General features: G+C 31.8%; 1 protein-coding gene across 2 annotated transcripts in view; it reads right to left on the bottom strand.

The window, feature by feature from the left end:
* Window positions 1-26908, bottom strand: part of LOC142323177 (putative fatty acyl-CoA reductase CG5065) — a 181560-nt gene that overhangs the window by 20744 nt on the left and 133908 nt on the right. For both annotated transcript variants that reach the window (XM_075362479.1, XM_075362478.1), the window contains 4 exons: window positions 21203-21348; window positions 10508-10617; window positions 7034-7226; window positions 4625-4864 (listed from right to left, as the gene is read on the bottom strand). In XM_075362479.1, coding sequence (XP_075218594.1) covers window positions 4625-4864; window positions 7034-7226; window positions 10508-10617; window positions 21203-21348 — 689 coding nt within the window. The remainder of the gene's footprint in view (window positions 1-4624; window positions 4865-7033; window positions 7227-10507; window positions 10618-21202; window positions 21349-26908) is intronic.

Below are 26908 nucleotides of genomic sequence, written 5' to 3'. Positions count from 1 at the left end.
TCCATATTTTGCGATATGGTTTCAAATTCAAACTCTTCAACACTCATCTGTAGGTTGTCCTAGTCACCCTGACCTGTTGTGATAATTCTCAGGTTCTAGACTTCTGAGGACTAGAAAGCATAAAAAAAAAACAACAACAAAGTTCAGGAGTGTGGACAGATAGCACCCTCTTCTTTCATGCATATAGAACAGATCCCACTTGGGACCATTGTTCACCAATTGCTGAATGCTGTGTTTAGCTGGAATGGGACAATTAGGAAACTTTATGGAATAACTCCTGTTTCCTTCAAAAAACTGGTTCTTACGTATGACTACAATATCCACTCGCTCTGATATCAATTACATCACTAACGCATGCAGAACACACCTCAACTTCTCAATCTCGCAAATAACTGATGGTTGGAATGAGGACAGGAGGAGAGGGTGAGATGATCACATGAGTCAAAGGAGGAGAGTTCTTATGTAGGAATGCACATCCCCTTCCATCGTTCCAATTTTACATGCCAATGTCCTGTATGTGAACTTATGACGTTAATATTCTATTCCAGTGGTTCCCAAACTCTTCTGAGTCGTGGCGCCCTTTTTCAATTAAAGTTTTTCCATGGCGCTCTACTAGTAAAAGTATGACTACTTGTAAGAGATAAAAATAAATAAAACTTGTGTATCTTCATTATTTAACTTTTTTTTTTTTTTTTACTTTATTAACATTAAATTAATAATTAGTGTGATGGATGAGCCTACAAATCACTGCACATTTTCTTAAATCGTGGAATTAAACTGGACACAGCCACCCTCATATCCTTTTCCACATTGATTTTTGCTCTATACTTGCTTCTTATTACAGCGACTGCCAAAAACCCAGCTTCGTACAAATACGACATCGAAAATGGAACTAAAATCCACTGAGCTTTATCACTTATAAGGGGATATTTATCTTGTATTGAGATCCAAAATCCTGACAATTCCATGCTGCCAAATTTTGCTTTCAAACTGTTCACAAAATAACTCGATAAGATTCTCTTCTTTCGCAGAAGTAAATTCAGAAGGAACATTAGTGTTAAACGGATCTTGAATCCATGCGAACCTATCGAAATTTTCATTTTGAAAGTATTTCTCAAACCAGATAATTAACTGTGATAAGTGCCCTTAAACATGGTTTTTATATCTTGAGAAAGATCAAGTTCATTTGATGTCAAAAATTAGTGCAATATTAAAAATCAATCTTTGCCTGTATCTTCATTCAATTTTCTTCTCCATAGTTTGAATTTTTTTATAAAAGCTAATATTTTTTCCATTGACTTCAAAGGGTACGCGTTTTTTCCCTGTAGAGAGAGATTAAGCGAATTCAGATTTCAAAAATGTCGTATAAATATGCCAGTTTTATTCAAAAATCGACATCAGAAAATCTTCATTTTTGTATCCTTCCTCTTTTAGGAAAATAAAAATTTCTTGCCGCAATTCAAAGGTACGTAATAAAATATTACTACAATAGAGCCATCGTGCACTGCTATAGTACAACAAAGACGAGTGTTCGGCTCCCATATCCTCACACAAGTTTTTTAAAAAACCTTGCTTTCAATGGACGAGATTTTATAGAATTTACCACATTCTAACACCTGATTCAGTGCAGGACTCAGATGCTTTGATGCAAGCGCTTCTCTATGAATAATGCAATGGGTCAACAGTGCATTTGGTAATTTGCTTCGAATAAGTGCTTGTAATCCTCCATAGCAGCCCCAGACATGGAGCGAGCTCCATCAGTACAGACACCCACCCACTTAGGCCAATTCAAATTATTTTCAGATATGAATGATGAATGTATCAAGAATCTCAAACAGGTTGTGAGCCTTCACTCCAACAATATTTGGACAAAACAGAAAGTCTTCATTAATATTATTACCATCTCTAAATCATACATAGCATTTCAAATGAGCATCTTTATTATTATCCGTAGCCTCATCTAGCTGCAATCCAAATTCCACTCCTTTAATTTTTTCAGTTAACTGATCGTTGATATCCTTCACCATATGTTGTATTCTCTGACTAACTGTGTTATTGGACAAAGGCACTTTTAAAAGCATCTTTCCAGCAGACTTACCAACTATGATGTTCACCATGTCTACAGCAGCCAATAGAATAAGTTCTGTGATGGTATGAGGTATATCAGCATCTAGTATATTTCCTGATTCTGTAAGCCACCATGTAAGATGCTAGCAAACCGTTCTTTGGTATTGATACAGTCTTAAAAAATATATTTTTTCTTGTTTCAGTTCTTTTAACTTCTTGGCAAAAAAATCACGAGGATTGCCAGCCATCCTGTGGTAATTAGCTTCTAAATGGTGCTTAAATTTATTTGGAAGCATACACTACGCTGCCAAAACTTTCATACACAATACACATTATGGGCTCTTTTCACCATTAATTTCTGTTGACGTAAAACCTAACTCTAAATAACTGTCATCATATTTACAATATTTTCATTTCTTCACAGTCATGCCACTGGTTGAAGACATGCTTTCTTGATCTGTACTATTACGTTTGTTGCTGTTCAAAAATTTGTCCATCATTATAGATGCAAGAGCAAAAAATCACAAAACTATTTAACAAAAACAACAAATAAGAAGTAATATAACACTAAATGTACTACATATACTAATTTATATCACTATTTTTTTATAAGGAGCGCTGAGTTTAATTTCACTAGACTTAGATTGTACACCGACTGACTAAATCGAGCCGGCAATGCTTGCTTCTACGCTTTCAGCAAGATTTTCCAGAATAGTCCAAATCTGTCGCAAAGGGTCTACGCACCTCAACGTGTCTAGCGCGATCATATAGCAGGATTGAGAAGGCACTGTATTGCCGGCTCGTGTTCGTTAGAACATTCTGCACTGGTGACTTCACTTTTATACAGGGTCAAGTAAAAACATACCACGCAAAAATTCTAGAGATTATAGCTTCTCACTTTGTTTTTTGTTTAGTTAGCCGAAATGTAGATGTCTTGGTTCAATTAATTATGAGCTTTTACAATATTTCACAGCCCCTGTGAAGAGGTTGCGGCAAACGCACAGTTTGGGAATCACTGTTCAATTCTATATCCCATATTCTGGTGGGGATACTTTTTCATGGCCCACCCAGTATATTTAAAGTGATGAAAAAACAATTCAGATGACTGATTATATTTGAATGTAACAAAAAGGAGCAGTTAAAACAGAATAGGATAGAAAAGGCCTTGGATGCACTTAAATGATGATCCTTGAGGAATTGGGAATTTCTATATACAGTAACTGACAATGACTAATGGCCAATGAACGATTAAAAAAAGCAAGTTTCTTTCATGTAAAAATTAGAATAAAATGAAATAGATTATTTTCAATATAAATTACAACAGGTAGGAAAAATTAAGTAATAATGTAGATGTAAAAAATCATTGTACACAAAAAATATTAAAAAAATATCTATAATTTTAATCAAACCACACCTATTTTCAATTAAACTTACATGTAAACTGATAATCAGAAATGGTAATATCTGTGAAAACTGAACAAATATTGTGTGAACTAAAAATTCACTTTTTATCTATTCCATAAAATGCCATTATCTAGTAACAGGCTATCTGGAAGGCCAGGAATATAGTCGTACATTCATATTAATTAGTGTATTATTCATTTCTGTGTTTTTAATTTTTTTTTTTTTAAAGTTTAGTAGTTTTTTATAAATATAGTGTAAATGCTAAGTAAAATAAAATCAATTTCAAACATGAAGAAGATAAAAAAAAACACAGGAGTTATTCCATAAAGTGTTTCCTAATTGTGCCATCCCAGCTAAACACAGCATTCAGTAATTCGTAAAGAAATGGTGCCAAGCAGGATCTGTTGTAAATGCACCATTTCTGTTGTTTCTTTATAGAAAAAACAGAAAGATTCAGGGAAATAAATAAGACACTTCAAAAAATGTTTCTAAAGAGTTAAACAGTAAGAACTTAAACTACTTCAGGGCAAAAGAAAAACCTGAATGAAATTAAACTCCCGATGCTAAATGATTATGAAAGAATGCTGTGAAAATCAAAGAATGAATAAAACATGAAGTAATACACAGTATCAAGAGTAACCAGCAGGTTCAAATACAAAGCTGCCGAATAAATATCTTATATTCCCAACTAGTTGTTTAGAGCTCAAAACACAAGTTCTGTTGAATAGAACAGACGGGTAAAAACCTTTCCAAAGATTACAGAAAAACCACACTGATTTTGAAGTTTCATAAACTTATTTGATGTATATTTGAATGTATGTTTTTTTAACCAATGCATTTGAGAAGAAATAAATTTTTAACTAAAACAAATAGTTAAAAATACATGGAATTGAAAAAGGTTTATTATGACACTGAGTGTTGAAAAACCAATTCTCTCTATTCTTAGGAAATTTAATCCTCAAACATACAAAAAGAGGCCTTGTTTGGTTTGAGAGGAACTTTATCTACTATTTGGGGTCTCATATATAATCTCCGGTAGCAAGTGTAAGCCTCTGGAGAAATTGATCGATGTAGTTCTACAAATAATTCGGACTAGAAGCTAAACAACTACAAAATTTTTCAACTATTATATATTTTATAAACATATACTTACATCGGTTGTTTACCTGCTATACGGCTACATATGTCTAAAATGTGGGCCGGAAGTAAATGCAAAGCAAAAGCTGAAATAGAATTGGTGATCCAGTTTGATCGACAAGTTCCATCCGGATACCACATAAGGTCACCGAGTGGATTTTTCCGCATCGCTGTAAAACTGTGTGTTACAAATTGTTTCCACGTTATAGGCTTCTGCAGCCCTGTACAGCAATTGTACACTGCAATGCCATCTGGCCTGTAACAGATTTAATAGCATTACACATTCATTAAATGAAACTCCACATAAACAAAGAAAAAATGTACGCAATAACTACAATTAAATTAATCAATTAAATTAAACTAACTGCAATGTGATCAACGACTGATGATTAGTGCTCTGGTTGATGAATTTCCACATGTTGGACACACCTCTATCTACACGATTGTCACAGAAAAGCTCGGATATCACAAACTGTGTGCAAGTTGGGTACCGAAAATACTCACCGACCAACACAAAGAGCAAAGAATGTGCAGTGGACAAACATTTTTGGACCGCTATCAACAAGATTGAGATGATTTTTTCCACAACTGTTACAGGTGACAAGTTGTGGATATCCTTCACAGAATCAAAACAACAGTCACTGCAGTGGCGCCATTCAAGTTCCCCAAAACCGAAAAATTTTAATCAATCTCTGTACGTGAGTCGAAAAATGTTGGCTACAGTTTTGTGGGGCAAAAAGGGTGTCATTTTGGTTGATTTCATGGAACATGGGTCAATAATTACAGCTGACATGTACTGCGAAATTCTCACCAAACTGAGACTTGTGATCTAAAATCAACAAAAAGGTAAACTGTTGTCCGGCGTAATCCTCCTTCACAACATGCATCCTCACACTGCTGCCTTAACCAAGAAAAAGATTCAAGATTTTCGTTAGGAACGTTTTGACCAACCTCCATTTAGTCTCGATCCAATCTTACACCTAGCGACTACTTCCTCTTCTTCCATTTGAAAAAGTGGCTTGGTGAACAACGGTTTGAAAATGACGAGGAACTCAACACTGCCACTGTCAACTGGTTCAATTCCTAGGCGGCGAACTTCTATGCAGAGGGGTTAAAGACACTGGTGCAGCATTACAAAAAGTGCTTAGAACTCAATGGGATTATGTAGAAAAGTAAGTAGATATATAGTAAACTAAAAGTGTAAGTAAAAACCTTTACTCACAAGTTAATTTTTTTTAATGACTAAACGGTCCTTACTTTATGAATATGCCTTGTAGTTACAATTACTCTATTTTCTGACTTAAAACAACTCAAACTGAATTACCAAAGCAAGACTGTAATAATAAAATTAACATCTGCAGTGTTTGATCAACTTACCATGTATTACTGTAAAAAGTTGATAACAATGAAACAGTTATATGTTACGATATAAAAATAAACTGAGACAGAAAAATAAACTCAGACAATCAAACTGCTAAAATTCAAGCCATATAAATTCATCATTGCATTAGTCTGTACATGTTAATAGAAACTCAAAATTTTGAAGGAAATTATAACAAAAATCTACAGCTTTATTTAGAATATGTCTCAGAATCATATGAATGAATGGATGAAAACCTCACATCTGAAAATCACATCTGAACGTTAGGCGAGACAACTGTGATGTATTGTACGAAAGAAAAGCTATTAACAAATAGATTTTGCTGAACTTAATAAAAAAAGGATTATTCTGATTTAGATGAGTAACGGATTCAAAAATTAAATATGACAATTTTAATAACAGTAATTATAAGAAATAACTAAATGAGTTTAAACAACACTAAAAAAATTATTAAAAATCAAGTAATTACAATTTTAATTTTTAACAGAATAAGGAACCAACATTGAGAAAACACAAGTGCAAAAAAAATAATAGAAAAAAATGATACTTTACATCATATGATCTAAAAACAAGAGCAACAGAGCACCACTTGCATCATTTATAACAAATATATAAAAAATAGTCACAAAAAATAAATTTAGAGCATCAGAAGTTTATTGCTGACCTCAAAAATATTCTCCAGCAAAAACAGTTTACAGCATATTAATGATTAAGCATCTATCAGCTGCAAAATACGGTTTTCTTCTGGAAATTTATGAAGATTTACGAAGGCTTCCAAAAAATGCATATAATTAGTTTTTTTCATAAAAAGACAAATTAAATAAACATGTCTAAAACCTCAAAAATCTGAAAACCAAAACATAAATTGGTCTTCATTAACGTCTTTTAAGTTTCATACATTTTTGTAAAATTATTTAAAAAAAAAAAATTCAATTTGTAAAAAATTAAACCATTTAAAAAAATAGATACTTAACTACAAACATTTTGTGTAATTTAAGGTTAATTATCAATTAGCTTTTAATAAACGGCAATCTTTTTATATACCTATTTGTTGCAGTTCGCCATGCGGCGCAAATCATTAAATTGATGACAACATCAACTGGAACCAGATCAGCAACCTTATCTTCATGACAAAGCATAGTACGAAAGAAACCTTTCCCAGCAGCAGCAATGATACCGGTAGGACCGTTCCAGTTGTCCACCCACCCGGCAACTGGTTCATTTAGTGATGACAATACTGAACATAAAAATCGAATAAAATAAATCGTAACTGATATCAAATACTTATAGTGAATGTGCTTAGTATATGTGCACATTATGAAATGCTTTCTGATCTTATAAAACCAACCAAGGTTGGTTTTAGAGCTGAAATTACAATAACATAACTTACTCCTAGAAATAATCAGAAAACATTCTAAGTAGTAAATTATTTTTAGTCTTTGTAGTCTGTATTCTACTCCACTCATAATATACTTGTAATACTGGGTTACATAACTCTATTCAAACAGTTCATACAACCCCCCCCCCCCCGCCTTCAAACCCTAAAATAAAAGTTACTACATGTGCCGTACCTAATACAAGGGTAGTCACAGTCATCAACCAGGCCATGGTCGGAACGCCACCGAAGCCTTGGCAGACATTTACATCAGTAAAATACAAATCAAATTTTGTATCCACTGTATCATCAGTCATCAGTCCCACAATCTGGACATTGACTTGAATCCACTACATGAAACTTAACCAAACTCGCCCGAAAGGCACTATGCCTGGAGAGAAAGAAACTGTGTGATATACTGATTGGGGGAAACCCATCTAATCGCACCTAAATCAGACACTATAGGAAATATACCATGCATGTAGCAACCTGTGGGGGATTTGTCCCACCTGACCTGCCAGGACGCAAGACCCCGGTTTTCAATCACCTGCTTTCATTCTGATGTCAACAGGTTATTTACCTTGGAAATATAGCGTTCCTCCTTACACTCATTAGCCAAGATATCTATTGGTTTGACTCCGGCTATAACATATTGACTGCCTTCCACGATACTGTTCTATAACTGTCTAGAACAGTTAGCAAGAGGAGTCACTGAGCCTGCAGCAAAATGTCCACATAACACATAAAAGCCAAATGGTAAGCCCAGACAGGTGCAGCATATAGCATAATGTGCCTCAGTGACACCTTTGTAAAGGATACGCATGGTACGGTAATTCAACCCCAAATTGGCATGAATGACTCTATGGATTCCATAAAAAGCATCAGCAGCCTTTTTTGCTACATACTGTAGATGTTCCTTAAACCGTAAATTCTCATTAAGGATAACACCCAAGTACTTTTGAGCCATAATGTACCAAATGGGAAGACCAGTCATTCGAACCTGGATTTGTCAGGAAGCAGCCATAAGCAACATCATTGTGGCTTTCTCTGGGCTGAAAATCATTTTATGTTGGAGACTCTACAGCTGGAGTATCTCACAAGCATGAACAGCTCGGAACTCTTACTTCGTTACACGAATCCCCTTCAATCAGCAGCAGCGCATCGTCAGCACAAGTGATGACACAACAACCACAAGGCAACCTCAAACATAACATGGAATCAAATACTATAATCCAAAGATCCTTTAATTAGGGTCTTATGAACCTCTGAGCTGCCATCATGCAGGGAAACAGTCCGATGGCTTAAATAACTTGAGAGCACTTCTAATTCATTTTGTGTACATTTATGCTTCTGCATCTGAAACAGGGCAGAGGGCCACCATAAGTTATTACTGAATGTGTAAATAAACTATAAAATTTGAAGAACTAATTCCTTAGCAGAAGTATGAAATGATTCTCCTAGATGGCTAAGAAATGTAGTGAAATTTATTTATTTATATTTTTTGCAGATTTAAAAAAAATTGTACTCTTGAATTGATATTTGAATTTAAATTATTGTATGAAAAAACTACTTTTAAAAAATGACAAATTTTATAAATTGAAAAGTGAACTGCAAAATAATACATCCTGACCTCCTTAAAATCCTGCATTTATTATGGGAAATTTTTAAAAACTTAAAATTTCTAATGATGTAATTTAAAGACCAATTTCCAGCCAGTGTAAGGCTATAATGAATTTTCTTTTAACAACAGCAATCATTTAGATTAAGATGATACTATTAATAACATTTATTGTATGTACTTTTTTACTGTCTTCACATGAAACTTCTGACTGACTTCAGATGTAAGAAACATGTATGCCAATTTCCTCAAATTAAAATAAAGATATTTTTCGCAGATCTGCTTTTAATAGCAGGATTCTTTAAATTATTCAATGTATTATTGCCATTTAATATAGTGCAGAGCTGTCTACCAAAATGCTTTGGTAACAGTTTCCATTTTAATTATTCAAAATCAGAATTTATATTTTTTTTAATTACATTTTCTTATACTATAACTGCCAACTCTCAATTTTAAAAATTTATACAATTTTGATCATAAATAATTTAAATATGACATTAATCTTTGATTTAATTCAAGATTAACTAACTAGAATGCAGCAAACAACTCAGAACAACTGAAAAAAAAGATCAAGAAAACATGTCATTTCATTACAGAAAATTGTTTCTAGGATCAACTTTCACAAACACTGTACGCTTTTGAAAAAAAAAGAAAGATAATTCTCAAAATTCTTTGCATTTTTGGAAAATCGCAAATTTTCATTCCAGAATCTTGCAGTAAGAAAGCAGTATGTAAGAAGAAATAGTAGATAATTTGCAGCCATACACAGCATTCTCAAGTTTTGTAAATAATCAAAATCACAAAATATAAAATAAATAAAACAGGTCCAGAAAATATAGAGGTTATTCCAGTTTTGAGATTACATTTTTTCTGGAAAATAACAGTTAATCTATCATTTGCAGGACATCTTTACAACAGTAATACTGGAAGTCCTGATCATATCTTGCATATCTACAGTTATCATGTTTTTACAAGATTTCTGTGTCCAGTTTTCTGCAAAAATATAATCCTCTATTTACAGAAGATACTACAGGATATCTTCTGTAGGTATGAGGTGAACAATGGGAGGAGAAGGTCATTAAACATTTTGATGTGCTAATTCACATTAAAATGGTGTGATTTTACTTTTAAGTATTTTAAACTGTATTGTAGGCTGATGATTACTTTCAATCTTACTGTTAGAATTTTCACTTTTGTAATAATTACTCAATGTTTAAAAAAAATTCTGTTGATATCAATTCAAAGGTTTTAAAAATTTGGGCAGTAACATCACGTTGGCACTGAAGCTAGTTCTCAGTTCAACTTGCGATACATTTTAACTTCAATTTATATGTTCTGATTATTATGAAGATAGATCTCAGTAAATTAAATGTAATTTGAAGGAGATAAGGTAAAAATAGTAAACTGATCTTTCTGATTAGTCTCTCAATTCATTCATAACAAACAGATTTAAACAAATCAATAAACATACATCCATTAAAAATTAAAAATCAATAATATTAAATCCTACATAAAATCAACTCACCAATAGAAGGACGAACAATTGCAACTGGTAAGTTTCCACTCTCCTTCAGTAGCATATGTTCTGCTAGAGCTTTAGTAAATGTGTATGTATTTGGACGGCTGCCTATCAGTCTGTAAAATAAATTACATATAATTGGATTAGATTCTTATTAAAATTAAACACATTAAATTTTCATAAAAATTTGTTCAAAACAAAAAAATTCTTGAATGAATTAGAATAAGAAAATTCCTCTAAGTACTTCAAAAGTTATTTAGGCTGATTTTCCAATGAGCAATCGGCCTAAATGTTTTTTAATACATAAATATTTGATTTGGAGTAAGTTAAACTTTCAAGACTTTAAAGAAACCATCTTTGTCCTATTAAAGTTAACCAAACAGTTTAGTGAATAAGATGTTTGCAAAGACAATCATGTAACTGTATTAAAAAACAACATTCTCTTATATCATAATCAAACACTGGAACACACGGGTGAATTTTCACTAGGTCACAATAATTATATCTGTTTTTTTTATAATAAAATAATATGACACCATTAATCTTTATTTCAATAAAACAGTTAATAAACTGATTAAACAGCTTATAAACATTGGAACTGTTTTTAAAAAAAACTACAATTTTCATTTCTTTAAACAACTTACATTTGTGATAACTCATGCAGGAATTATATAACATCTATAAACCAAGTTAACTACAATAGACAAGTGCCACCATCAACACACGTTTTAATGGGTAGTTTAAATCACCTCACCTTGCACTTGTAGGAAACACTGTGCACAAGTTATTTCAATCATTGTGAAACATTCCACATCTTAAACATTTCTGAATGAAATGGACAATTGCTGTACGTTTTTTTTTCATGATACGGACATTTTTTACAGCTTATGAAAAACACCAAGCTTGATCGGAATTAGAGCCTGAAACCTTTTGGATAAAAGGCTGTAACCTTATCACTCCACTACGAAAGTTGACATTAATTAACAAAATTTACAGTGTAATCTTCTATCACTGAAATACTTCTGATGGCAGACAACTCTGGGTAACGAACAAATTTTTATATCCTGGAGAAATAAATTAATATGAGCTTAAAAATCCCAGCATGAAATAATTTTCCAAAATACAGTGAACATACACATCACTGTTGTTTAATATTTTGTTATAATCAACAATATTCATTCATATTTCTTCATAGTAAAACATCTTTTAAAACACAGCCATTGCATTTTTTTATAGTCTACCATGAATAATTTTTTTACATGACAGAATGTACTGTTAGCTTTCCATGTTTTGCAGTTTAAGGCACATCTAAGTTGTCAAATTTTAAAATTATAAAAAAACTGAGGACTGTACTAAACATCAATCTGACTATAAGAAAGCCATTAGACAATCATTTGAAAAATAGATGCTTTTTATGAGGTTATTAAGAAAGAGAAAAAAAATTTGTTTTAATTCATTGCAGGAAGACTTGTACACTGAAAAATGGAAATTAAATTTTTGGCGAGTAAAAAACTTAACCTGATCACACCTTTGATTAAAGGTACTACCAATTAATAGCAGACTTTACTTTAACATACTAAATATATTTTTACACTTTAACAAACAAATACATAAAGTTTTATCTATTTGCAATGATTTTATTACAATGATTATAGCTTTTCATGTCACCATGTGTGTGTAACAAAGTATTACATTATATACAGAACATTACCACAAATTCAGTAAATTTAGATATGTTTTGTTGATTGAATACACCTCTGTTTTATTTTATATTTAAAAAACATTATAGTGTGTTTTTAAAAGAAAAATAATTATATGCAAAACTTCAAACCAATTATGAAAATTTTGTTAATTAACAAAACAAAAATGGTTAAAACAAAATTAACAAAATTGTTAATTTTTTTCACTAAAACAGATAACCAAAATATGAGGTCTGTTCAGAAAATAACCGAACTTTATTCTTTTAATCTTTATTATTAATTTTACAGATTATTAGTCTTTGTCCCCTTCAAAGTACTCTCCTCCCCTACTCACACACTTCTCCCAGCGGTCTTTCCACTTTGCAAAGAAGTACTAGGAAGCTTTATTTGAAATGGCCATTAAGGTCCATGACGAATTTGCTTTAATGTCATCAACAGTCTCAAAACGGCATCCTTTCATCACTGATCTTAATTTTGGAAATAAGAAAAAATCACAAGGATCCAGGTTTGGCAAGTAGGGAGGCCAAGAGAAGACAATCATCTGAATTTTGGCACAAAACTGACAAATAGACAAAGCTGAGTGTGTGGACGCATTATGATGGTGAAGGAACCATGTGTTGTCGTCTCACCATAACTCTGTCTATTTTTGCGGATTTTTTCAAGTAATTGTTGTAAAACGCCTTGATAGTACACACAGTTTACTGTTTTACTTTGATGCAAGAATTCAGATTGCACAACTCCATTAAAATCGAAGAAAATGGTGAGCATCACTTTGACAATGGATCAGAAATGAAATGGATCAAAATGGATCAGAAATGTGGATCTCCACACTCCAAGATTGCATGCTTGGAGTGCAATCTTGGAGTGTGGAGATCCTTTGCCAGTTCATTGTGAAGACTGAACTTTTGTCTCAATGTTGTAGCCCTAAACCTAGCTTTCATCTCCCGTTATGATCCTTTGCATGAATGTTTCATTGTCATCGACTTTTTCAAGAAGTTGCAGATAAACCTCTGCTTGATGTTCTTTCTGCTGTTTGGTCATCAAACAAGGAACAAACTTTTGCTGCAGCTTGATGCATGTTCAATTTTTCAGTCAAAATTTCATGGCATGATCCAACTGAGATGTTAAACTCTACTGCAAGTCCTGTAACAGTCAATCGGCGATTTGCATGCACTAGATCGTTGATTTTTTGAACACGGGTGTCATCAGTTGAAGTCGAAGGCCTTCCTGGTCAAGATTCATCTTCGACTGACTGACGACCACTTTAAAACTGTGAAAACCATTTGTAACTTTTCATATGACCCAGAGCATCATCTCTGTAAGCTTGTTTCAAAAGTTGAAACGATTCTGTGAAAGTTTTCCCCAGTTTCACGAAAAATTTTACGTTGTACTGTTGCCTCTGAAAATCGTACACTACAAAAATCGCGACTAACACTTAAACACATTGCACTAAAACAACAATAACACAAAAACTAAACGAGATATCAACAATCCAAGAACATGTGGTTAAAATGCTGCCAACGGAGGCTATGTGGAACACAATGCTGCCAACTGCAAAACATCAAAGCTAAACGTCACTAAATATCTCTGTTGGCGCGTAATTAAATGTTCGGTTATTTTCTGAACAGACATCATACAAGGTCTCATCAAAAAGTAGCAAGAATATTTTAATTGCATGTGCTGTATCTTGTCAATTGAGTTGATATTTTTTCTGTATATTGGTAATACTGTCTGTGATGTAAGTGCTAATTTTCAGCCAGATACAATGCTTAGTTTGAGTTTGGTGAAAGAAAAAGCAAGAAGTACTGTAGTATGTTTGGTGATTTTCTGTGTGGCAAACTGTCAGTTCAGAGAATTTGTCTGAAATTTTGCATTAAAAGTGAGAGTAAGTACGGCAAAGGATTTCAAGTGTTAAAGAAGACTGTTGGTAACGATACTACATCTCTCAGGAGTTTATGAGTGGTATCAATGCCAATGCTTTCAGGAAAGCCAAGAAGACATCAAAGGTAACACAAGGTCTGGGCGTCCTAGCACATCAATCATCATAGAAAGGTTGCTGAAGAAATAAGAATTTCATATGGCTTGTGCGAAGTGATTTTCACTGTTTTGAACATGAAACAGGCAACAGCCAAATTTGTTCTGAAACTGCTAAATTTTCAACAAAAACAGCATCGCTAAACAAATGCTTACTGATGTCGCTGACAACTCAAACTTAATCAAACGAATATGGCTGATGATAAAGCTGGTGACATGGATATATGGCTCCGATGTCAAGATAAAGGCTCGATTGACCCGACAGAAGTTTTCTGAGGAGCCAAGACCAAAAAAAGCACATCAAATCCAATATGAAGGTCCTTCTAACAGTTTTCTCTGATTGCAATGGAATTGCTCATCATGAATTCCTACTGCTAGATCATACAGTCAACAAAGAGTACTATCTATAAGTTTATACAATTTGCATGAGGCAAATCAGAGAAAAAGATTGCAACTCTGGAGACAACTTGTGGATTTTGCACCTCAACAACGCACCAGTATACAAGGTTTACTTATCCAGCAGTTCTTTGTGAAACATAACACCATTGTGATGCCACAATTATCCTATTCTCCAGATATGGCTCCCACTGACATTTTATTCCTCAAATTTAAAAGGACACTCAAGGAACATTTTTTCAACAATAGATGAATATTGCTAAATTTCAACAAATATTTTTCAAGGCAAAATCCCCAAGAGGTGTTTCACCAGTGTTTTTCAAACTAAGCTAATTGGCATAAGTGTGAAATACCACAGGAATACTACTTTGAAGGGAGAGGGATAAACATTATTGAACATTAAACAAGATTGAATTTGTTACTTTTTGTTTGAATCTCATATATAATGAATTTATTTACTTACATGTAGCATACTTTATAATCTAAACATTTCCCAAACATCTAATTTAAAAAAAATTATAATCAAGAATAAAGAGAACATTTCAGTAAAGATTTGTTGTAATCGAAAAACAAATACGATTTTAAGAAAAAATTGGTCTTATATTATTGATAATAAATTGTTTTCAATATAAATTATGTTAAAAAAGGTAACTTTTTAATTTTTATCTTATTTTATTGGTTAGGGTAATTGTAAAATACGATAAAAATTTATTTGTTTTGAGATTGTCAAACTGCATTACTTTTAATGCAAATTTTAATAAAATATACTTACACAAAGTAGTAAATGTATATTTAAACATTTTATATACATAAATGTTTAGAATATATATTTATATATAATACATGCGCCTATAAACAAGCACTAATTTTATTTCACTTCCTATTTTTTTTTTTTTTTAAATAGAATGCAATTAACTTAAAATTAGCAGATACCTCTAATCAACAGATAACTTTAAAATCATAATTTTTCCTTTAAACACAGGAAGTTTAGATTTACATACACTATATAAAAATGCTTATGTAATTTCATATCGTAAAGTATAACAGCAATTAAAATGTTATAATAAAGTAACCAGACTAAAATACTTGAATAAAAATTATATAACAAAATAACACAAGTCAATATAAATGAAACTAAATACAGCAGTTATTATAACTTAATCTCGCAAACGTAATCAGAAGAGGTCACTCAATAGGGTATCCTTATAAGTGCATGTTTGACTTCCAATATGTCTTGCAGCAGAGTGAAGTCAAGTTATGGACACACTAGTATCATTATTGAAGCTAAAGTTAGCACATACTTCAACCAAGAAATATTTATTCCCACTCGACACAGAATAACATTTAAAATATTTATTTGGTTATAAACTCTTCACCATGAAGGTGTAAAAGAATTCCATAAAATTGGATACATTATTTTATTGCCCTACTAAAGTAACAAAATTGTTCACCTCATACAATTTTTTTTTTTATCAAATATCTGTCATTCATATTAGGACATGAAAAGTTACAGATAATATTTATAATTAAAAATTACATTAAACACATCGTTAACTATTTTAGATGGACTATTTATAGATAGATAACTAACTATACATACACTTTTTTTTATAATGATTCAGTCAGATTTTTCTTCTTCAACAAATTTATTGTTCTCAAGACAATTTTTTTATGCTAAAGATTTTGACAATTGTTTACATATGCTTTAATATAAGAGTATTTAAATCAATATACTGTTGAAGTATTTACACATAAAAGATATAAAGTAATTTAGTCCAAATACCTATTAAATATGTACTGAATATTTTAAATTCTACTAACATAAACCACCTAGTACAGAAAATTGAGGTAAGATATATTTTGCCTTAATTGAGGAGGTGGATGCAAGGACATGAGTGCATCTGACGCCCTTTTTGCATCAATCATTATAAAAGAATCTTCATCTTGTTCTCTTCAAAAAGGGAATGAATAACATTATTTTAGGTTTAACACTGAATAAGATATTATAAAAATAAAATATGCTTACAGACACCTTTTTTTGCAAAAATTGAGGTAGAAAAATAACTAATTCACTTTATTTCTAATTATTTGATCTGAAATCAATCTAATCTTTTAAGATTAATATAGTAGCAAATTTTGCAGCAGACAGCTGGTTGTTCACAACCTGCATCATAGTGCCTTGCAAGTAAAAAAATATTTTAATACTAATATTATTATTTTTTGTTATAAGAGTGAAGTGGTTAGAAATGAGTGGCAGTGATTCTACATTGAGTTAAGCCGATGAAGGATTTGTACAAGAAGTAAATAAAACCAGGTAAAAAATTATTTATTAATGGACAAATGGAAAAGAAATATAAGTAAATTGAGCCGGCAGTCAGGGGAAACGTATACTAATAGCTTAGGAGTAATGGTAGAGAAGAAATCATTCAATCAAGTAACAAATTGTTGTCCTAAAGAATGCTTTATATCTATTATATTTAATGAACAGTCAACGTTATTCAATCATTTTTATGCACTATCAGATTATAATAAACAAAATTTGTTTTTATATAGATGCATTATTAAAAAAAAAGAAGAAAACCACAAAATTGAACCCGATAAGAAAAATAAATTATTTATGGGAATATTGTGTTTTGCTATAGGATGGAAGCGTACAAATTTGTAGAAGGTTCATTTTGTCAGTATTTCAAATATCAGAAAAAAGGCTTCGTACTGTTCAAAATAAATGTGATTAATTTATAAAATAGAAGGGGAAAACATGACATCAGGGTGAACAAAATTGAATCTGAAGTGTGGTCAATGGTTAATGATCATCTTAAATCAATTACAATTCACAATCCCATTACAGCCTAGGAAAATCAAAAAGGCTGTATTTTGAAAATCGATCGTTAAATACTAAAACTTTATTTCATATGTTTAAACAGTATCATCAAAAAACTAAAAAGACATTACAAATGAAGCAAACAACGTACTATAAAAATTTTCACAATCATACACGGTACACATTTAAAAAACCACGTACAGATGTATGTTATTTTTGGTTCTCTACAGAGAAGGAGCTAGGAGAAACCCCTTCAGTATCACAAAAGAAAAGTAGACTGTTATAAAGCATTAAAGAAAGAAATTCTTACTAAATGTAAAGAAACAGATTCTCAGCAATTAGTTTTGGAGCTTGACTGCAGTCAAAATTTTGATTTACCAAGACTAAGTATTAATTCACAATTTTATAAACTATTATTAAATATTTTTAATTTACACTGCCATAATAATGATTCTTCTATATATTCTTATCCAGAAACCACATCAAGAAAGAATCTTGATACTAAGACTTGGATGATTTTATTGTGAAAAGATCGAGGGTACTGTAACTTTTCTGAAATAGTATTTTTTTCAGACAATGCTGGAGGACAAAATAAAATTGTAACAATGGTTAGCTTCTGCATATTTTAGACTCTGTATTTTAAAGTGAAGCTAACACACATTTTCCAATTTGTGGACAAAGCTACTGTCAAAACGATCAAAATTTTGGTGTTTATATGAAAAAAATAAATACAATACAATGAATATTTATCACTAATTAGACAATCTTTCACTGTCGTTGTCTGTTCAATCACAAGCATTTTAAAACAGTGGGGAGAAGATTTGAAACTGTTTACACTCCTAAAACTGCTTTCAAACAGGTATGTATTTTCCATCCAATCTTACTTGAGAATAGTTTACAATACTTCTGGAGTAGTCATGACATTAACATCATATAATGGAACTTATACACCATTCAATATGTTACAGAAGAATTTTAACTTTGATAATGATTTTTTTATTAACTTTGCTGCCTGCAAAAAGAAATAAAATTAAAGAAGCAAAAGAAAGAGATGCTACAAGTCTGTTTAGGTTTATGGAAGAAAAACATAAGAAATGATTCACAGAACCGCTAGAAAAAGGGACTGACAATAGCACAGGCAGCAGACATCAGTGACATCAACAATCAGTCAAAATCAATTGAACCCGAAGAAGCAGAAAGTGAAGTAAATAATATTAACCACATTAACATTGAAGCACTTCAGAATCGGTTTGGTGAGGATGCGATGTATGCAGATAATGATATTTTGTAATTCTATGTATATTTTAAATACTTAAATACAATTTTCATTAAATATTCAGTTAAATAAATAAGTAAATTTTACTTTCAAATTGTTTTTTTCTTATTAAATAAACAAATAAAAAAACTATGAATAAAATTATGATTTTATTACTTATAAAACTAATTTTGCAAGAAGGGCATCTACAGAATTTTCTTAAAATAAATATTATCAAAAAACCTATTAATATTAACAGAAAAAACCTGAATAACCTATTTATTATTCAGGTTTTTTCAAGCATAAATATGGTGCTCTTTTGTAAAATAATTCTTGATTATTATGCAATATACATTTGTAATCATAATTGATATTTTGTTTGCGTAAGTTCTACTTATAATTAAATCATAGTATTTCAATAGAAAGTTTAATAATATTATAAATAGCAGTTAATATTATTAGAAATAAACCTTTTATAACAGTTTTTAGGCTGCCAAAAAAACTTATACATAAACAACATTAGTATAAAATAAAATAAAATTAGGAGAGTCTTGGTACTACTGCAGTGAATGTAATGTAGGACTGTGCACAGCATTTTGCTTTAAAAGTTTTCATACTAAAAAGGACATCTAGCAGTTAAAAAAAAATTTCAGTAAATTTTTCAGTTAATCTTTTATTATCTGCTTGTCTTTAGTAGTATTATAAGTAGTTTTTAGTGTAACAGTTATTTCAATAAGTACTATAATATATTATTAATATCCACACCAAAGATTATCACCCCAACCCCCATAGGGGAAGATATCCATCTTATGATGATTCCAGTTGCCACACCACACCCCTGTTTCTAGCCCTGCTGGGCTTTAACAGAGACCAAAGATTGTCAGCAAAAATTTTTACTTAATTATCCACAATATTTACTGTCAAAGAACTGTATAAATTGTGCTACAAGTGTTATAAGCCACAGAAGAGTTATAATACAGTTATTATTATTAACATAATAAGAACCAAATTATAATTACAATCAGGCTTCTTATTTTAAGACTATAAAAATGGGTAAAATATATATAAGGTCATATCTTATGATAGTTGTAGATACTGTATCGTGAAAGTAAAAAAAAATGAGCAAAATAACAAATGTATTGACAAAAATTCAATATGCGTAACAGCTTAGCATTAAATGAAAAAAGAAACCGGTAAGGGGTTAAGAAACAAAAAATTATTGCTTGTCATTCTATAAAATCATTTATTGATATTAATTTCCATTTATAATTAATCAACAATTTAATAAAAGACATGACAACCGCATGTACTATTTTATTAATATTATTGTATGTATTATTTATCTGTGTGAAAATTAATATTTAATTACTTAGTTTTTAGTTAAATTTTTAATGATCAATTAATATATTTTCCCTATCGATGTAAAATGCGTAGTTCTTACATAGTGATCTCTGCTTATTCAGTGCTAACAAGAGTAAAAGACTTCAGAGGAGAACGTTTTAATAAATTGAGAACTAACTAGAAAATGTAAAAACGATGATGAAGAGGTTATAAAAGGTATTAGTAATGGTATAAAAGAAAGAGAACTAGTGTTACAATAGATAAAGAAATTTGTTTTTTCACTCTTCACATTATTTTAAGGCTTATTTTACATAATAATTACTTAATGTCATTTTACAAAGACTTATTATTCGTACTCACAGTTTAGTTTAACATTTTCTAAATAAATTTCATAGACATTAAAATAATGCATCCAATATGCGATTTCCTCTGGAAAGAGGAGTGCATTGCTTCCTTCAAACACTAGAACCCCAGAAGGTGTATTCCTGTGAGGCTGAAAGGCACTATCACTGAAAAGACTTCAGGGGATAGACCGAAGGGGAATCACGCCGGGAGAACAAAGCTCAGATGTACCTAGTCTCCCACGATCAGCCCCAGTCAATTATTTCTCATTGGTCTAGAGGACCAGAACGCAAATAACAATTCAATCCATAAATAAAACACAAAAATTTATAATCACCACTAAATAAATAACGACCCACCTGATACACAAAATACACAGCAGCAAGGGATATTTCTCCAGGCTCTGAGATTAGTAGGGAGAAAATAAACTCCCACTATCCTTGCATTCTATTCCATTCCAAGAATGCATCAAAATCAAAATATGACATATTAAATGCAATCTGCTTCCTGTTTGCCATTGGCAAGTGCAAGTAGATTTCAGAATTTTATAAACTATCACAGAATAACTTTTAAATGCAAATTTTAACAGATTAACATTAATTTAAAAAGTACATATCTAAAATAAAATGGCAAGTGTAAACTTATTTTAAGCTTCATTAAATTTATAATACAAGCACTCTACATGGAAAATGACTACTTAAGGAACTATTCTTGTGAAAATACTTTAAAATGTATATACTTACATACTTTTTTTGCACCACATTCTATGTGGCTATTTTTTTACCAGAAAAAACTGAGTGCTGCTAACTTACTTTGGAGTTAAAACTTGTATGAGGGAATCATCCATCCACTGGACGCATTGGATAATCTTTTCAGGATCATATGGAGGTGGGTAAATTACTTCGTTAACTTCATCCCGATCACAGTTACAATAAGCAGTAGACACATGTATCAAAGCCTGCAAACAGATAGAAAATGACACCACATTTAACAAATTAAACCTGTTTAACAATTATAAATAGTTATAAAAAAAATCTGTGCATACTTTCTTCAAAAAAAGATTTACTAAAATATACACAATTTTTTCTCACAACAACCAGCCCTAAGATATTAGCAACTATAATGCTTTTATCAAAACTTGACTGCAATGTTTAAGGCAAAAAACTATAATCTGTGTTTAAATAGCCCTTGTGTATACACACATACATATACATATACCAGATGTCACAAAAGTCACTTCATCAAGAAATACATGTTTCAGAAGCTGAAAACAATATATGGGCTATTTAATCAAGAATAATTTTTTATACAGAGTAAAATTTATTATACCTTAAATTTTACTTTCAATACTTTTAAAATACGATCCACACTAATGTGAGCAAATATCCAATTCAACAGATCTTTTACAAATAGATTTCTTGGTCAAGCAACTTTTGGGACACCTGGCATATTACAGGGTGATTCATATAGTATTACTGGCACTTTCTGAGCTCATTCTAATAGTGAAAATGAAAAAAGTTCATATAAACATAGGTCTGGAAATGTTCTGTTAACAAGTTACAGTTAGAGAAAGATTTTGCCCTGATTTCTGGGCAGAGTAAAATAAAACCATACTGAAATTTTATGAACCAAAATTAAGGGGGGAAAATTGATGGTTTTTATGGTTTTTGACATGATAAATTGAATAAAACAAGTACCAGAACCATATTTCCAGTAGTTTTCATAATATCTGACATAAACAGAAAAATTTGTTGTCTAAAAACATACTTTTTTACGTTTGTAATACAAAAACTTTGGTTAATTGCTAAAAAATACCTAATATTTATTATTAAAACTTGTAGAGAAATTAATTCTGAGAAAGTTGATGTAAAATAATCCTATAAAAAACAAACACAAGTTCAAGAAATATGTTTTTATTACTAATACTTACTGTATGAAATCATTAACACGTTAATTACAGAAAATGAAGTTAACATACAATTTATACAATGTTAAAAAATTAAAAATGTAACCAATACATTTAATAAAGTTTACAGTAAATTTTCAAAATCTATCCTTCTACTTCAATGCATTTGATTGTACGTTTTCAGATTGCTAGCATTGCTCTCCACAATTCTGCACAACTTTCCCTAATTTGGGCGGTGACATCTGAGCAACTAACTCTTCACACGTATGAATTTGTCTCTTGTACAGTACAATTTCCTCTACACTTTTCATCCAACCCCACAGGCAAAAATCTAACAGTTAGATCAGGTAATTTTGGTGGCCAGGAGTGTGGCCTGCCACAACCAATCCATCACTCAGAAAATTGCTCATTTAAGTATGCCGATACATCACATGAGAAGTGGGGAGGTGCATCATCATGCCGAAAGTACATGTGGTATCTTGATGCTAGTGAAACAGATTCTAATAACAGCAGCAATTGTTCCTTAAGGAATTCTAAGTGAATGTCAAAATTTAGATGTCCTGAGAGAATGAATGGTCCCATTGGCTGATCATAAACTAGACTACACCACACATTGACGCTAAATCAGGTGTTGGAAATTAAGTTCTACTGTCATACGTGGATTGACTTCAGCCTGAGTGTGTTCATTGTGAAGATTATTGATGGTGTCCAAAGTAAACCAGCCTCATCACCAAATAAAATGGAATTATGCGATCGGCAGTTCATATTCAACCAGATGCAATATTGTAAACAAAAGAGCAGGGCCTTCTAGTTGAAGATTTTGTACTCATTGATTATGGTAAGGATACAGCTTATTGTTACAAAGTGTCCTCCACACCATAGACTGGTAAACTCCAAACCGCTCGGAAAGGCATTGTGTACTACTAACACCCAGACTGCATTGAGTAGGCTTGAGGAGCCTTGATATTGATATTTCATCAATATCACCATCATGATGGTGGAATGGTCATGTTGGGTACTTTGAGTACTAATGCTTGGAAGTGTACCCATTTCTTGTAACGAGTGGAATTTTCCACTAATTGTTTTAGAACTCTGCAGTTACGAAAACGTCATTGATATTCTGCTACAGCAGCAGCAGTTGCATTCCATCACTCACTCCCAAGAAAATACCATTAAAAAATTAATAAAATAAAACGATCACTACTAATTTTATTCAGACAATTTAATTTTGTGTATCTTTCTTGAATACACTGTCAAACTGAAAATTTGAGAAATTATGATTTCATAACTTGGTAACAGAAATCAGCTCGTCAACAATGCAATGTTTTATGTCATGACATCAGTGCATTGCATGTTCTGCATAACTCCTGTGAATTGTTGCCAGTACAGTGTAGTTTAATTAAGAGTGTCTGTGTGTTAATTGGTGTTATACTGCAGCAATGACTTTGTTATTTACCACTGAGGAATATGCCGACATGGATCTATCTTGAGGGTATTGTCATATCACCAGTCAATCACCGTTTCATTCTGTACTGTTAAGTTTTTGTACAGTTAAAAACAACGTTTTTAACTGTTTAAACCAGTTAAGAACTACTTGGTAAAGAACAACTGCCTCCAATAGGAGGCAATTATTGTGAATCCAGCCAGTTGCATGGAATGACATTTGTTTATTTTTTGCAAGCAGGAAGAACATTTGCAGCCCAGATGCACTCTTGGCTACACATAGTTTATGGTAATAATATAGTAAGTGATGATATTCTGTGAGAAAATGATGCAGGAAATTCTGGTAAAGGCAAACTAATATGCATGATGAGGAAGGAAGGGAGTGATATTTTAATGTCAGTGAGGATCTTGTTGAAAAAACTGAACATGCCATTCATGATAAATGCAGTTTCACAGTTATTAATTTAGGGAAAATTTTCCTTAAATTTCAAGATCCATTCTTTATGGAATTGTTGTTGCTTAGTACTGTGCAAGATGGGGACCAAAAAAAAATTAGAAGCCCACAAAACAAATAGAATAGTGGCAATGACTTTATTCAGTGATACCAGAATAAAAGAAATGAATTTCTTGACACTATGGAGATGAGACATGCATTCAGTTTACCAATATGATACATAAGAAACAGTAGGTGCACATACATTGAAAAAATAAAAATTTTTAATATGTTTAGAAGGATGTCTCTCAAATTTATTTTTATAACTTTTAGCATTTGTATGTAAACTGTACAGTTTAAAATCGTATCGCTTTTCCGATCCAGTTTGTGTGTTTTGTTTCTAATAAAGTTGAACTTCTCAAATTTGTGTTTAATTTTAATAGATGTTATTCATATCAATTTTCTCACAATTAAATTCTGTACAAAGTTATCAAATTTTTATTTATCAGTAAATTATTTTTATTTCAAACATAAAAAATCATATTTTCTGACAAATGTTTTTCGTGTTTTACATCAGTTTTCTTAAAAACTAAGTGAAATAGAAGACTGCGACCACTTTTATTCAATTTCTTAGATCAAAAACCATAAGGAAGCATTAAATCTACTCCTGGATTTGTTACCCAAGAATTTTAGTACAGTTTTATTTCACAGAGGGAGCAGAAAGCAGGTTTAAATGTTTCATGAGCCAAAATTTGCTAACTGTTTTCTGACGTATGTTTATATGAACTTTTTTTATAATCTTTGGCTATAGAATCATCTCTTGAGAGATTGTCGTGCAATTTGAAATCAGCTGAATAAGTTTCTTGTAGTGTAGAATTATTAGAACAAAATAAAAAATCAATTCTGTAAAAAAATTTCACACTTCAAGTCACATTAATGCATGCTTTGTATGAGGGTAAGTCAATTATTATCCGCAATTTAGTTATATTTTTGTTTATGTTGGCAGTACTGTTGTGTTTCATAAATGACATGGTTTAATTGTTATGTCTGTGCAGGTTTGATGCTGTTAGGTTAGTTCCATTATTGCTGCCCTGCCGTTAACCATGGCTGCTCCGCTTTCTGTTTGCACCAAAGAAGAGCAACATTCAGTGATCCGTTTTTTGTGGTCGGAATGTGTATCAGGGGCCGAAATTCATCGAAAACTTTCAGTACAGTACGGGAACAGTGTGTTGCTGCAATGGAGTGTCTACGAATGGATTGAAAAATTCAAAAATGGTCGCACATGTGTTACGCACGACGAAGGAGCCGGACGACCGTTTACTGCCACAAATGAGGAATACATTGAGCGTGCACGTGACATGGTTTTCTTAGACAGATGAGTAACTATCAATGAAGTAGCACATCGTCTGCAAATTAGTCACGGTTCTGCCCATGAAATCATCCACAACAGACTTGGGTTTCATAAAGTCTGTGCAAGATGGGTCCCAAAACAATTCGCATAGTTGCATAAACAAACGCACTTGGACATCTCACAAAAATATTTGGATCACTATGGTAACGAAAGGGACATCTTCTTAGACAGAATCATCACTGGTGATGATTCACGGATCCATCATTACGAGCCGGAGAGTAAACGGCAGAGTATGGAATGGAAACATCCAAATTCGCCCTGCAAAAAAATTTAAAGACCCAACCATCTGCAGGAAAACTGATGCTTACGGTTTTTTGGGACTCACAAGGCCCAGTACTAAAATATTATGAGGAAAGGGGCACTACAATAAACAGTGCGCATTACAGTGACATGCTTACTGCCAAGCTGAAGCCTGCAATATGAAGCAAATGCTGAGGACTGCTGTTGAAATGTGTTGTGTTGTTGCACGACAATGTCCATCCACATACTGCTGCCCACACTGCTGAAACGCTCCAGGAACTCATCTTTGAAGTACTGGCTCATCCTCCATGTAGTCCTGATTTTGCCCCTCCTGACTACCACTTGTTTGGTCCATCCAAAGAGGCATTAAGGAGCCGTCGATTTACCTCGGACAAAACAGTAAAAGAAGCGGTGCATTCCTGGCTCGCAGCTCAACCGTAAACCTTCTTTTATGAGGGCATTAGGAAGCTTGTGCAACGATGAACCAAGTGCATTGAAATGCAAGGGGTCTATGTTGAAAAATGATGTACATGTAAATTTCCTATTTGTATTGCAATAAAATTTATAACTACATTGTGGATAATAATTGACTTACCCTCATATTATGTTCTAAACATTCTAAAAACAGACATAACATTATAAAAGTAAATGAAAGAAAATTATGGGAATATCAGCCATAAAATTATTAATAGAAAAAACTAAAATCATTCTCTTAATAAAAAAAAATTATAATTTTTTCCATCGACTTGTTAAACTTATAAATAACATGACGTATTTTTAAATAACATGTTATAATAATAGAGCTCCTCATTGACAAAACCCTCATAATGGATTATAGTGGGCTTGTTTTGTTTTGTATAACAAAACAGGTTTTTGAATCGCTTTGAAAAAAACAGTTTGACAAACTGGTTTTTAAAGCTAAAAATAATCTGAACTTTTTTGACAGCTTTGTATATAAAATACTGTTATAAGGAAATGAAAACGTTTTTACTCCTTTTTGTGTATAAAAAAATTCATTTTCCCAGATTTTTTATACACTGTACAATTAAAAAATGTTTCATCATACTTTATGGGTAAATATATAT

This window comes from Lycorma delicatula, chromosome 4 (genome assembly GCF_047948215.1).
Source record: "Lycorma delicatula isolate Av1 chromosome 4, ASM4794821v1, whole genome shotgun sequence".
NCBI classification, from domain to species: Eukaryota; Metazoa; Arthropoda; class Insecta; order Hemiptera; family Fulgoridae; genus Lycorma; species Lycorma delicatula.
The sequence above is the reverse complement of the archived record's forward strand: the minus strand, read 5'-3'. Positions and strand labels throughout refer to the sequence as shown.